The sequence below is a fragment of the Nilaparvata lugens genome, chromosome 5, assembly GCF_014356525.2.
Source record: "Nilaparvata lugens isolate BPH chromosome 5, ASM1435652v1, whole genome shotgun sequence".
Lineage (NCBI taxonomy): Eukaryota > Metazoa > Arthropoda > Insecta > Hemiptera > Delphacidae > Nilaparvata > Nilaparvata lugens.
In genome coordinates this window covers 45,053,104-45,069,806 of record NC_052508.1, presented here as the reverse complement: position 1 = coordinate 45,069,806, position 16,703 = coordinate 45,053,104, and the positions used below count along the sequence as shown (strand labels likewise).

The 16,703-nt window shown below is 32.0% G+C and overlaps 1 protein-coding gene across 1 annotated transcript in view; it reads right to left on the bottom strand.

Moving 5' to 3' along the window:
- Nucleotides 1-1,337: 1,337 nt before the first annotated feature.
- LOC111048898 (protein turtle) overlaps nt 1,338-16,703 on the bottom strand; it is a 144,249-nt gene continuing 128,883 nt past the window's right edge. Inside the window, exon 17 of the mRNA XM_039429505.1 lies at nt 1,338-8,896. Coding sequence (XP_039285439.1) covers nt 7,801-8,896 — 1,096 coding nt within the window. The 3' untranslated portion in view covers nt 1,338-7,800. The remainder of the gene's footprint in view (nt 8,897-16,703) is intronic.

Sequence of the window (16,703 nt, the reverse complement as noted above, 5' to 3'; positions counted from 1 at the left end):
TTTTGTTCTTGTTTTGATGAGGCTGGTTCTCTAGAAGTGGGGGAAGGCCGGCAACCAGAGCGCTACCGATGGCGAAGTTCTGGAGTTCGCTTTCCATGTTATTAGATTGGCCACGTCAGACCGAGCTCACTACCGCTAGCGGTACTCCCACTAGGAGACGTTTCAAAAGTTCGCCTGGCTCGCGAAGTGAAACTACCGCCGAGGTACTACCTCCGCGGTAGCAAGCTCGGTGTGACCTGCACAACTTAATAACATGGAAGGCGAGATTTTTGACTTCGCTACCGCCGCGGACGCGAGTTCGGTGTGACCTGCCCTTAAAATGCAACATTTCAGAATAAAACAATATATTATACGTCGACGCGCAATTCAAAAAGGAAAATACCAGTCAAATTTCAAGAAAATCTATTGCAGCGTTTCGCCGTAAACGCAGTATAAATATTAAGAGAAATGCGAAACCATCGACTTGAATCTTGGACCTCACTGCTCAGTCAATAATAGCCTAATTGATTAAACATAGCCTGATTACTCAAAAATACTCATAGCCTAATATTAATTAATAGCATTTTTCACATGAGATGCATCTGCAGTGACAGCATTTTTGATAGCAGATGATCACAATTGATAGAAATTCAATTTTAAATGATTAGCTTAATATTTGGAAACAGTTAATAAGTTCTACTATGTATAATGATTAGATTCTAAAATGATAAATTCTATAATTATCAAATTCATTATCATTCAAGAATTAACTATTCAAGGATTCAGTATTCAAGAAGTATTTAGTATCCTTCTCAAACCACAAACTATTTTTCCTCCTCTCCACACGCAGGCTTGAGCCTTCGTACTATGAGATGCATCTCATTTTTTTCTCTTCAATTTTTAGTACCATAAGGATTACCTATTATATTTTCATTGTACTATACTTTTTGATAAAGTGTGATTGATTACAACTTACACACTTATAAGTGTAAATTTTAATTCATTTGAAATTGTACTAATTGTGATATACATTCAACTGTGTATTTATTTCATGCAATAAATGAATTTGAATTAGCCTATTCCTACTGGTGAACACGTGTTTCACTCATGCCAGCAGTCTTCACCTCCAGCCGTATAAGAATAAGATCGTTGATCTATTTGAATAATAGTTATTGTTTTCGTCTAATTTTGACAACTTTGTATTGTTTTTGGGTTTTTGGTGAAATAAATTGAATTGAAAAAAATCCTATCCTAATCAATTACTAGCCTAATTAATTAATAATAATAATAGCCTGATTACTCAAAGAAACCTCATAGGCCAAAGGTTGAAGTGAAAATGGAAATGAAAACACTCACACTACAATAAGAGATCATTTTATTTAACTACAGAAAAATTGCTTTTTTTAAATAATTGAAATATATGCAGTCCATTACTTTCTATATACTGTATATCTTCTGCTTTTTTACAATTTCATGCTTTCCACAAATTAAACTTTCATTTGCTTTGTTTTTGCAATCCTTCTAGTTTCGATTAAAATTCCAACAATTTAAAGTCACTACTATCTACATAAAACTTGAACAGAACACAATTATGATACAAACAACGTAAAAAGAGCTTCAATAGATTCTAGCAGGTCAAAATATTATTGATAATTTTGAGAAAGGAAATAGAATAACAATGAGATGCTGCTAGGAGTGGAGTCAAGAACACAAGAATATGCAAGAAATACTCTTCTCATGTTATTTATCTGAGATGAACTTATGTTAGACAAATAATATGTTGAATAATAATAATTATTAAATACAATTGCAACTTCCAATTTATTTCCATCAATAATATTTTGCTCTAAAGAAAGTAAAGTACGGTAGTACATTGAAGTACGTCCAGCAAAGCACCGTCGTACTTGATTATTAAATCAATCGCTTCATATATTTATGTCTGACAATTAAACCGTGCAGTTTAAATAATAATTTAATGGCACGAGTTGATAATTTCTAGTATTACAGTATAAGACGGAAGGTAAAATTTGTATTCAATACATTTTTTTGAACCCTAACAACTCTGTTCATTTGTTTTTAGTATTGAGTGGCTTTCATCACATTAATAACATTATCAAGAGACGTATTCATGAAGAGCCAATAACTAACTTATTCTTCCAAGTTTATAAACAAAATGACAGCTCCCAATCTCTGAGGATAAAATAACTTTCTAATAGTATTTCAGAAACATCAACTTGCTCAATATTATTGAATAATAGCAATTCAAACTTAATAAAATGGTTGGAAATGGTTATGGTTAAAAAAGAATTTCTACTCTTTAGAAAATTCCAATCACTCGATGCTTTATAAAAATTGTCACAGGAATACTATTATGCAAAATTATGAAAAAGGGTTTCAAAGTTCAGTTTATTCAAAATATGATACCGTGAAGCTGTATCATTTGATTAATAGAGGCAGTGAATAAAATAGTTCTGAATAGATGAATCATAGTCCCACTACAAAACAGTTCAGAAGCCTTTTGTAGACTGCATACCATTAAAATTTATTTCATGAATGACAATATAATTTATAATACAATAAATAGAACCGCTTTCATAATCAACACAATTAATAAATATAAATTATTACAATACTAAAACAATTATTCAATAACTTTGTACTTCAAAAATGACTAAAAGAGAATACCTAATTAGAATGAAATAAAAAAATAAGTTTAACACAAAACTGGATTGCACAAACATTCCTTCTGATCAAGCCGAGTGAAAATTACTTTTCACTTCCAAGTTCTTATCGATTTCTTATATATCTTTCCTCTGTCAACAACAATATAATATTTTACTTAGAAAATAAGAGCTATACAAAAAACAGTGTCTTCTAATTATTATTCATTATTCTTATCATTTCATTATTTTTATTATTAATATTATCATTATTATTACATTTACTTTCTAAAGAAGGTTCAATTAAGATAAACATTTAGAATCTCTTGTGATGGACCCAGCCATGAGAATACAACTTGACTGTGAAAAGTCGATTTCAAATTTACAGTATAAACAAATGTTAATCATAGATTTGGTAAGGACGAAACCCATCAATCACATCTTCATTGGCCTCTTTCAATTAAATTGATTCATTTTTTTTTCAAAAAGGTGATAGATTAAATTGAAATCAGGATAAAATATTCATGTTCATCAACATACAAGGATTTCAGATGAATCACAAACCTGCTGATGTGTACTAAAAAGCTGAGAAAAATCGTACAATGTTGAAAAGATTTTTCTATTTAATTTTAGCAAATGCTTAAAATAAACCAAGGTAGTATTCAATGCAGTTGTCTCAGGCAGCAACCTACTATTAAAGAAGAGACCAATCAAGAACAAACAATATTATTGTGAAATGATAATTCACATTTAAATTTTTCTCTAAAAAAATAAATTTTGAACGATTTGAGATTCTATAAGAGTGAAATAATATACAGTTTTTACTCATATCAATATATAATATATATACACAAACAGCTTATATATTATATATCACGGTCTAACATTCTCTTTGCTAAAACAATACATTATTGGAAAAAAATAATTCAATTGAAGATGCTCTATAGAGTCAGAATTCCCTTATTCATAGTTATCGATAAATAATGGTAATACAGTAGTTTCAAAGTCTGTTGTACGCCATTCCACTAATACTCGGCTCTCAGAAATAATTCACTTAGTGTTATATGTATATTTATATAATAAAAAAGTTGTGCTGTTCACTTTCATATTACATGTATGTATCTCTCGAATAGCAACTAACGAACTTGTGCAGCACACACGCACGCAACCCACACTCACACGCACACTCATTAAATACACGCACTCGCACTCACGCACTGCATAATTATTTCTCAAGTTTGACTGTAGTTGTGACAAATTTTCACATGGATTATGAACATTAAAAAATGATCAATCATTATCCATAATGTTTCTCTAATAAAATGTTACAATATTATTTCGAACTACGCTCTCAGACACAGTCTCAAGACGTACGGAGCTGAATTTGATAGAATTTTACGTTTGCTGAACAATGCATTCCTTCTGAAATCGAAAATGTAAAATCGGTTCTCAACTACTGCATTAGTAAAATTTACTCTCAATGCATAGCATAAAGTCATTGAATCCAGGCAGACGTATCTGGGATGTTTCATATTGAATCATCTTTAAGAATTAATTGAGCATTATTTGGTATCCTTAAAAACAATCAGATGCCATTATAAACATCAACGTGATAATTTGTCGGGATCGTGGACATGTAATGGAATATAAAATTATTTTCATAAGCAATTTTGAAAAATATTTACAAGCTTGCACAAGCACCTTCGAAAAATTAAATTGGACAAAAAACTCTAATCAGCACTGGCAAACCATTTTATCCATTAATTAATTAATCATACCTAAACATTAACCACTTCTACTCAATTAGCAATTTTTTGCTATTTTTTAATAATAGTTTACGCTCTTTCAAAAGCTGTAAATTTCCTATTCAAAAACTACTAAGCTTCAAGTATACGGCAATTCAAAGTAGCATTTCACTAAACCATTACTGGAATAAGATTGAAATTTGTTAAGCAATTTATTCCATCTAGTTAAGTTTCTAGTTCGTACTAGTAGTATTTGAAATTGGAAGTGTCATGGACACTTGAATCCATATTTTCAACGATCCGTGCTGCACTTAGCTAGAATTCAATTTAACAATCTAAGAAGCACCAAGAATGTAGATTTCGCGATAAAAGCTACTCATCCTCTTAGTAGAATCTTGTTATTTGAGAATACATTTTAGAATAATTAGAATCACACCTCTCATTACTGTTCAACTTGACCGGAACAAGGTACATAGCAAGCTGCCATATCAATAAAAACAGAACATCGTAAAAATTACAAAAGCCATTTGTTAAGGGAAACTTTTGAGATATTTCATCTGCCTAGATATTCTGAAAACGAAGGAATGCACCTGACAAATAGATTCTTCGAGATGAAACGAGTTGCATGCTTACTTTGGTATAAATAATTATTAAACTTTTCAAACTCATTGGTTATTTATGCAATAGTACATGTATATAATAGTTTCATTAATGTATATGAGTATATTCATATTTGTTTCATTTGTATATATTTATAAATAAATAAGTTGTTACTGTTCATCTTGACTGGCCAAGAAAACGGCATTAGTTGCGAGTGAACTGGAATACACTGTCTCTCTCTCTCTTTCTCTCTACCATCGAGGCAGATGACTTGAACAGCACAATCACAATACATTATATCAACATTTTGTAGGCCTTGGCATGAAACATACAAAGTTCATACAGGTGAGCAATGACAACTTTTCTTCTTTCACCCAAACAATCAGGATTGCTTGCTAACTGATGACCAACTAGTGACGATTATTCTTTAGAATGATTATCAGCACCTACAGTTCAAATTCAGCACATGCACATTATTCATAAATATTTAAAATAATTGGATTGGTTTGGAAAATTCATCAATCGAAAAATCCTAACTTTGACTGGGCACCGCCTAAAATTGGTTCTCAACACCTTAAAAGAGTTATGTATGTGCGATTAGTGATCAATCAATTAATTTTGAAAAGCTTTCGCATTAATCGGTTCTATTTCTAATATTACTATAATTTTTTCATATATTTTTTAGAATATTTTTATTATTAAGGCAAAAATATGTAAAAATTCTCAACTGCACAAGGAGGCAACCTAGTTCCAGTACATTTTATAATACATTGATCCGTTGATTTTTAAATATAAAGAACCACAAATAATAATTATCCATCTAAATAGAATCCCCTTCCTAGACTTGTAATAAAGGAGTGCAACTTATAGGCCAAGGGATGCAATCAAATTCGTAACGTATCTAATTATTGAATACCTTAGACGTTTAAGACCTAATAATAAATAAAATGGCAAGAATCATCACATGCAAATAATAAAAAACATCAATGTTAAAAGACATCACAACGTTAAGAAATGTAAAATCACCTAAATGGTATCACAGTTAATCCTTGAGAATTATGCTCATTGAAACAATAATTTTGTGCTATTCTAATTATTCATCATATTTGAAGTAGTTTATGAGATGAAATGCGTTGTTTTATTTTTCTATGAGAGAAAGTTTGATAGGATTTGAATTTTAACTTTGTTATTTGAGAAACAAATTCCTCATCGAGTACCACCAATGTCAGATAGTTGATAGTTTGAGTTAAGCTGATTAGTAAGTTTCCAATTTCGGTTTAACTAACATTTTTAAAACCTTGACCACTGGGGCACGCCCTAAAACTGTGTTCAATGATTGATTAGACCAAATATGTTGATTTATTATGATTCTTGAATGAAGAGTGATTGATTAGTGCATTGAAATATATAATATATGTTTGGCCAATTAATTTATCCTCCCGTACAGTAAAAGGACAGAAGTGTTTGTATTATTTACTCGGCACTGATATTTAAAAAATCATTTTACATACATGCTACAAGTAGTATATCTATTGGAACTGTTTATTTACATTTTTTTAATATAGTAGAGTAAAATTGCCCAACATATTTACAAGAGCACACACACATGCATACTGTTGAGGAACTGTTTAAATAAAATTAAAATTAAATATATAATTATATATAACATCAGACTTTTTCGAATCTCAATTATTATAAACGTTCTACGCAACAGCCGATCAAACTGAAACGAAATCAGCACAAGCTCAAGTTTAATACAATTTGATTTAAATAGCTTCAGTAATTCTATTTTGAAAAATGTGAAATTATGTGATTTGACTAAAAAGTGTGGATGGAACACTATCAGTGTATAGCGAAGTATAATATTCCATTTCATACTGTTTTCGAAGTGTTACAATTTCATTTATGTGTGTTATTTGCAATATTGTAAAATAGTGTGACTGGACTTGTTTCAGACTCTCTCTATGAGTCTTAAAGACGTATTGATTGCAATTATTATACATACAATATATTATATTCTCTTATTATCTGGTATCAATTTGATTATTGATTGAATTGCAATTACAGATATATTGAAATATATCCTCTTATCTGGAATGAGCTTGATTATTGATTCAATTTCGTCTACACTATTGATTATCTTTTCTATTTTTATTAAATTTTGTTATCGAGATTATGTTGAGAGACAAAACATTTGTTTGTTGAGAGACAAAACATTCCTTCAAGTTTATTCTAATAAGAATACTATTTATTCACACATATTGAGTTTTACTTAGTTAATGATGAAGTTAGTTAGTTCTTGAAAGAAAAAATTTAATGAGCTATAATTATTATTTAACGAAAAGCCTGAATAAATGCTGCAAATCACCCCCAAGACCTCTGCTACTGCAGACATTGACAACAGGGCTAACAGCTAGATGGAAATTCGATGAGAACTACTAATTCGATTCCCGGGCTGGCAACTAATTTTTGGATAGTTCTCATCGAATTTCCATCTAGCTGATAGCAATGTTGTCAATGTCTGCAGTAGCAGAGGTCTTCGGGGTGATTTGCAGCATTTATTTAGGATTTTCGTTAAATAAAAATTATATATTACTTAGCATTTGAATAAATTCATTCTCTATTTAATTCCATCTATAATGAGCTATTGTGAAGCGCAATTATAGACTCATATCTGTCGCATTCACTGGACATAATTTATTAAAAATGATTCGGTACTCATTCATTAGCTATAATTGAATTGAGCTTGTGAGATTTATGTTGCAGTTGGAGCGACACTAAAATAACACAGTAAACGAACAAAGGAGATCGACCAGTTAGCAAGCACTTTCTAGTTGGGCAGTCTGCCGTCGCCGGGCGGCCTGTCGCTGCCGGAACGCATGGAACTCCTCCTTCATGGCCTGGACGCGCGCCTCTATGTTGTCATACTTGGAGTGGTGATAGAGGCGGTGGTGGGTGGGAGTGAGGGTGGCCGGACCCCTGCTCATCATCATCATCTCAGTCGGCGTTGGTGAGAGCGGGAAAACGGCGTCGAACTCATAGTGGTCGTCAACACTCAGCGGCTTGTTGTGACTGAGATCCGAGTGCGTGGGCGAGGGGAGGGAGGTGAGGGTTAGTTCGTGGTGATTCGCCCAAGGGGGGATGATTGTAGGGGGAGGAGGAGGGGGTGGTCGGTAGGGTGGTAGATACCTCCATTCCCCGCTGGAACCAGTTCGTTGGGAAGTGTTTTTCGAGCCAAACCCACTACTACTTGAACGACTCTCTGGGGATGTTTCCTGAGTAAGTTGGTTCAACTCGGGCGCGGACCGCGCATGCCTAGCGTGTCTGGGAGGCAAACGTGACCTCCGTCTAGGTGAGCCACCCAGCACACGTTCGTTCTCCTCGTGGATGGCTCTTAACGACGGCAACTCCTGACTATATCTCTCGTGTACACTTTTGATAGTTCTTTCGGCTGAACTCACTTGAGGCACAGAACTGATGTCGGAGAAGTAGGCGGGGGAGAAGAGGTTGGAGAGTGGTGTCCAAAAGAAATTGGGTGATGCAGGGGAGCTGGCTTGGAAGGGTGTCTTGGGCTGCGGGGTGTAGACGGTGGCTATGACGGGGGTCCGCCAAGGCGCGCCGCTCGAGAAGCTCGACCGCAAACTGAACTGTTCGCTGGGCCGACGGACGAGCGGTCTCCTCCACGATGTTCTGCTCCTCAACGCAAGGAACCCTCCATCGTCGCTGCTGCTGCAGCTGCTGGAGTCGCTAGCGACCACGAAGCGACCGTCGGGCGCACGCGAGATGCGCCCCAGCTGCCGACTGCGACCGCTGCCATCCGAGGACGAACCCCCTCCACCCCCCGGGCGCACCAGCTGCTTCACAACGCCCCGCAGTAGGCCCCTCACACCTGGTACTCGGCCTTGTCCAAGTCTGCACAACAACAAACCACACACTAACATTAGCATTCATACTATAGTCACATGATCGTACATGGACACTTTAAATTGGTTCCAGCTGAAGTATTACAGTCGTACGGCCCATTGACCGTACGCGACTCTTCACCAACAAAAAGCCATACGAATATTTACTTCTCAGATTAGTTTATTATTTCTTGTATTCTCATATCACATCATATAACACCATGTATTAATGAAATCACACAATTTTTTAGCCCCGTTATGTACGTCAAAAAATAGATAGTTTTATGTTCAATTCTCAGTCAGTAATAACTAACTGTCTAATATGAGTGAGTGAAGGAAAGTATCATTATTAAAGCTGCCAAGAAACTCGGCGAACTTAATTTTTGGAAATGACACATTTTTTATTGAATAAGTCATAGATTTGAAAATTTCTGACCCACATAGTTTCGGCATAATATGTTCATCATGTTCTCAATTATCCCTTCTAACTAGTTATATGAAAGACGAATTTTTATTCAGTTATTCTTCTTTTCTTTGGAATTGAGTGGAATGAAGTTATGATTAGTTATCTTAATTGAAGATTTTTATTATAGCACATACCATAAGCAGCAATACACACATGCCCAGAATAGCTCCCATGACTTGGAAAGATTTAAAATTATATTTTGTCCTTTGTAACAGTGATACTGAATTTATCTTCAATTTGAATTTCGAGTTTGAAATTAACTTGCAGCTAGCACACAACTTTCCTTCTTGTCATGATGTGCCAAAACAAAAAGATCACTCAACTACTAATACCAACTATTATAATGTGCTATGCATCTTTTCAGTGAGGTGATCTTATAAAAATTTAATTATCTCATCAGCATGAAATTATTATAGAAAGCTAATAAATTCTTATTCTATATCAATGCACTTTCAATTTACAGCAATCTTAGGATATTCAAGCATATATAAACAAAGTGATTGTTGTGTGAAGCGTGCTGAGAGAACAGGAAGTTGCGTGACATATCGAAGCGATGCCAAATAAACAAACTGCATACGATAAACTTTCAAACAAGAATGTTTGGCATTTGAATGACATGCAATGGAAATTTTAACGTATAAAAACACAAAAAGATACATCAATGATGAAACACAAAAGTTACGGTAATAAAATGAGTGAATGATACATCTGGGAAATGATAGAAGATAGGAGCAACAAAAATTAAAAAAGTTCAAATAGGTACTGTATCTACATAGTTGTAGCTAAATTGGAAAATAGACTCATTGTAATTTGTACAAAAAGTTTTATGGAGACTGGAGGTTGCGAAAACTTCGATGAATTACATTAAGAAAACTGAAAAGTGATGAGAACTACAGAAATAATTTACAGAGAAGCACTAAATGATATTCATGCAACACAAATAATATGAACAGCCCACTTGCACTAGGCTATAGGCTAGCTAACAATCCTTCACCTTTAGATCTTCGGTATTGCGGCCAGCATTGAAAAATTAGAAATAAATAAATTACTTTGCATTAAAAAATCATCAAACACAAGACAGATAAAAACACTCTCAGTATGACGCAGAAGACTTTAATATATACAAAAATTGCAATCGAAAAATATTAATAATAAACAAATTGAATGAAAACAATCTTTTAAGTAATTAATAGAATGTGAACAAATATTGATCAACTAGCATTCATCATAAATTAAGATACAGGGGTATACATGTTGAGAAAATAACGATTCTGGAAAAAATTATCAGACAATAGTAGAGTGAATATCAAAATTGTATTGCAGATTCAAGGATTTTGGAGGAAATATAAGACAATACTGATAATAACACTAACAAAGTGTTATTAGACAATACTAATAGAAAATTGATGAGGAACTAGGTAATTGGAATCCCTAACAAGCATGGATATCAAAGCATATCAAAGAAAAATTTAATAAATGAGATTGAACAGTGGAACATATTAGTATTAAGGTGACAAATTATGCTTCTGCAGTGACAATGGTAGAAATTGATGAATATCAGATGTTGAATAGGCTGCCATATTTTATACTAGCTTCGAGTTGAAATCTGAAATACCTTTCTTTTTCATTAATAAGTTCATGTTTTTGCCTATCTCAAATTCAACAGAAATTTACTTGATCAGAAAGAAAATCTCTAGATAGACTGATAATCTATTTAATTATTCCATTCTCTATCTAATTTCAACTATATACACTATCAATTTGATCACTTAATAATGTTTAATTGAGTTAGTATGCTAAAATAATAGCATAATTCTTTAAGGTTTATGAAGCATAATGCATCAATAACTTTTGCTTCCATACGAAATTTATTCATAGATATATGCTAATTAAAATGGGCATAATAGTGCCATAAAAAGTATCAGATTACTCAATAGATCAATTAAAATATTGTGCATCACCAATAATTCGAATGAGAAGCAGAAGCAGGATAATTTTTCTCAAACTATTCAATAGGTATCATCAATGTCTACTGAATTCATTCATTCTTCCACTTTTCATATTTAATTAAGGGAACATTTTCCAGTTTTCATGAAGAAGAATAACGATATAGCCTGGGTACTGACATAAATACACATGTGATAAGAGACAATACTGGGGTGGATTAAATATGTTATTGCATAATATACAATTAATATGATAGACATTCAAAAATATTATACTACTGAAAAAATACAATTTTTTAAAGCGATGTGGTTCAATTGACCGACTCAGAAGATGTACAAAAGCAAGCAACAGAGTGGATTGAAAAATGAAACTTTTTAATATATTGCCAAGTTGCCAGGGTCATTAAGAAAGAAAAATTTACAACTTTACTGAATGAATTTGTTTTTAAAAATATTAATGTGTCACAAATTGTGGCCAATCGCCTTCATTATCGATCAGCTGAGCATACATCTGCTGGAAAAATAATAGCAATAATGCCAAGGAATGAACGGTGAAACTAATTAGTGATACAAGGAATGCCGGATAAACTTATAAATCTTGAATACTGTATTATGAAAAATAACATTGGATAAGGAACAATGAGGATCAAGCTTATACAGCAATTCAAGAAATGTACATAAAAAACAAACAATCTAGAAAGAATAGACCGAAGAAACAATGGGACCATAATATATAATGAATCAAAAATATATTTTCTTTATTCACATTGTACTGCAAGAAACCATAGATCAAATCCAGAAAACAATTGAATAATTAAAGTACTGGATTTTGATGGACCAGTAATATCTAACCCGATCATTTTTCCAAGAATTTTTATTGAATAATTTCCAAAAATTAATAGACTAACAGCTTTTAAGAAGTCTAAAGCCAGTTACACACACATAGATTTTTGGATGTTCGATTGCCGTTCTCATGAAATCTCCAAGACTAAACAGAATTTAGCAAACACATGAACGCACAATCTGTATACCAAGTTATGCTTGATCTAATAGAATTTATTAGGACGGCAAAAAATTGTACATCCAAGAATCGATGTGTGTGTAACTAGACTTTAGTCTACTCGTAAAAATATTTAATATCTACTTTTCAAAGTCAAATACAAATACCTTTCAAGTCAAAGACGAATAGCATATCATTAAAAACTGAAATCCTAATGAATTTTTTAGGAAAAGTAACTATATATTTATTATGAAAAAACATTTTCGAAAGCCTATACGAGTATCCTAAACCTTTAAGAGTATTGTAACTTTATTACAGTTATTTTAGGAATTTGCAATATTCGATATTCAACTAAAGATCTTTTCTCCACCTATCACGGAAGTATGTGAAACCAACACATATTAAAACCGAACCGAATTGAAATATGATCGAACATTTATAATAGAATAGATAATGAGAAATGTGATTTTGAAAAACTTATACTGAAAAATAAAATAAAATCATACATCACTACGAAATAAACATTGGAGCTAAAAAATTATTAACGAAAAAAGGAATAGAAATCGGGTGAGTATGAAAATGTATGCTTTGCAATAATCTGCGAAATACTAAATAGCAATGTGGATTTTTGTATGGCGCGTGGGGAATATAGGATATTGTAAAGTACTGTGTAATCCACTTTTGTACATCTGAGGTGAAAACAGTTATAGATAAAAAATGATTGAATTATAAACAGGAACCTATTAAAGAGCCTCACCTGGGATGGAAAATGTCCTATTTCTGGTATTACTGCAGCTCCATTAAATACTGAACAAAAATTATTAACAATTGTTTCAATCAGAACGAATTTTATAAATTTGAGAGTTCACTTCATAAAACAATTTAAATAGCAATGATTTACAATTATTCGAATAAAGCGATCATGAAATTCAAAGCATACATCCTTGGCATTCATAAATTTTGATTTAACGTCTACTGTACACTAACAGGTCAGATGAATGATAATGAATTATACAACTTTATTATTATTATTTATTAAAAGACTCTGATTTTAAACCCTAATAGTTTGGAAAGAGCATGGCATATGAAACAAAATCATGTGGCTGACACATTTGAAGTGGCTTACTGGATGAGTATATTTAATTTCAGAAATCATAACAAGATATTTTTCAAAACAGGCAGTTACTTCGCAACATCAGTAACAAATAGTGTGATATTAATAGAAAAATGAGATAGATAGGTAGCTGATACCTTTTCTCTGTAATAATACTCTATCAAATTTATCTCTAGTCTTATTTATAAGGTAATTAATGAGGTTATAAGGTTATTCATTAATGATATTCCAGTTATTATTAATTAATAATTCTTATTTATCAGGTTGAAACAACAATCTCATCCAGTGCAGCAAAATTGAAAATCATCATCATCTACTATGTAAGTGTATGTTATGAATTCGAAGAATGAACAACTGGTGGTTTTTTCCTTTATAATTTTCAAGATCAGTTATGAAGCAATGAAATGCATCTTTTATGGCATTCGAATGATTCACAGATCGACACGATTTTAAACAATCATCTTTCTTGATGACCCTGAATGAAATTATTTCAAAAATGAATAGTTGATTGATGTAATTGAACAGTGTTATTGCAATAGCAGCAGACAGAGACACACACAAATTAAATCAGGCAGTACAAGTTAATTTTGTTTGATCAAGCACAGAAAATAACACAGACATGTTCAACAACCCCGTTATCAACAATGCAATGCTTACTGTACGCTGTGATCGATTGCTATGTGAAGTCAATGTGGTAATCTCGATACGTTTGCGATTCAACCCTACAACCAACACAATAAAATGCAGTCGTGTACTCTACTCACAAAATCATAAACGCAACTCAAACTGAAGGTTTGGCCAGATAACTTCGTCATTTTATCGAATTAATTATGTATGACTTACATATATATGACTTAAATATGTATTAAGATCATTGAAAATATTGGAGAAATCGTTTGGAGATAATTTTTTGAAAATACACAAGTTTTTACATCTCAAGTTCTTTACAAAATCTACTCGAGCTTATGGAAATAGAAAATGTTTAAAGATTGATTTTTTTTATATTTCAAGATATTTATACAAATTGCTCGAGCGTATGAGAACAGAATGTAATCAGTAATCGAAGTTTGGCGATAAAAAGACACTTTTAGCACTGAGCCATACTTCTCTATAGAGCCAGAAGTATATTTAAGGTTCAAGAAAAATACCGTAAGTGAAAATCAGATCATGAAGAGAAAAATAAAAATTAGGGCATAAAAAGTTTCGTTGAATATTATTGAAGCAGTTTAACAAGATTTAGCTACAAAAGAAGCAAAACCCGGATAAGCCAAATTTTTTTTTTTAATAACCTAAATTAAGTACAATACAGAAGATAGGAAATTGAAAATTATTGCGAGACTTAAATTCAGTTTATCGGATAATTTAGGAAAGCAAGGATTCAAATTGGAGATGACGCTTAGATTAAAAAACATTATGCAATTATGACCATAGATCGGAGTAACATCGGGTTAAATGAAAACTCTCCGAAATAAACGAGTTATGAAACAGAACTCTTATAAATACAGTACAAATTTGAGTACTTTTCAAACATTACAAAGTTGATACAATGCAGCAGGATGATAGAGCTAGTATCCTAAGATATTATTTGAAAATCTCGAGAAAATAACTCATGATTCTGAAAAGAATGTAGACAATTGAAATTTCTTTTGTGTTACACGATTCTGAGTGATTGCAGTTGATGTGTGACAACATATCAAATCATGTGCTAACTCGACATCACATTCTCCAGTCGATTACATTGTGATATAATATGTGATTGTATTCAAGTGAACAGGGCTCACATTTCAAGTGAGTGACATCAAGTTCAAAGTATTTCAAAATGAAATTGCACCATAACCTAGCAGGCAATGATTTGGTGTGTATTTGTGTTCTAAAATATTGTGAAATTGCACTTGAGTAAAACACGCATCCATTGAAATATTTCTACAATTCCTAATAGATTACAACAAATAAACTAGAGAGAGTTTTTCTAGAATTGAATTTAGGTTTTTTGAATAATTTTTCCACGGGAACAATAAACTATATTTAAAAATTCTTATAACTAGAAATCTAATCAATGGAGAGCTACTGTACATGAACGAAGATCATTCTTCAAATAAATGCAATATTATAAGAGTTGTTGAGACATTTTTTAGTGCATTTTACTATTTCTCAACCAAAATCTCTGAATCAAACGTTTCTTCAATTTTTTTTATTTCATGGACTTGAAACTTATTTTTATACTATATAGACAACATAGAGCTAGAGTGGCACTAAACTAACGTTGAAACGTGTTTTTCCAAATAAGAAAATTTTAATTATTACAGTGCATTTCTGTTCAAATTCACATCTCACTAGGATTTGATATTTTTGTCGTAATCATCATACCTAGTATTGATGTTGTTGTAGAGCGCTAGTACTGGACAAAGCACTGTAATACTGATAATACTCTTCAAAGCTGTCATGAAAGAGTTCAAAGCATAATTATATCAACTCTTACAACTCAACGACATTTTTAAACATCAATTTTTCATGCTCACGATTTTTTAAAAATTTAGAATTTTATTGGTTAAATATTTATACTGTGGAAATATCACCTTCAAGTGATCACCTTATTAGTGATTCTATCAACATTCACCCAATTTCTCTATTATGGGCTTCAGAGTAAAAAACAATTCTGATTAGTTTTTCAATAGTTTTCAAATTATTTTTCTCTTTAAGTAATTTTGTGGATGAATGTCCAAGCTTCACACGTCGAAAATAGAATAATTTTATTATCCGTTGATTCTATTAAAATAAGAACTATAATTATTGTTGAAACCTCTTTGCAATCTTGAATTGACAGATTATAAATACAGTAATTTTTTCAAGTTAAGATATATAAATATATTTTAAGATGCCGTAGCTTCATTTGAATGTTTTAAAGTGATTAGATTAATCTTACTAGAAATTGATTACCTTATAGCTCGTATTTAGGCAATACTGTAATAATTATTTCTATTATCAATTATTATTGAGTATTTTCATGGATTTTTCTCATACGAGAACCAATACCTGTTTTCTAATTAATATTGAATACCCTTCCTTCATGTCATATTTTCAAATACTACAGTAAAGTGTTTAAATTGATTTCCTATTTCAATTTTCTTTGTAATTATTCTGGGACCAAAAATATTTGTGTTTGAAAGTGCTGACGAATCGTAACCTCTTTTGGACAAATTTGAATCAAAATTCGGGAATGGAATAGGAAGGGCTATAAGCCTGTTTTCCATTTCCAATAATTTTATGATTATGTGTTTTTGTCTCTGTTGA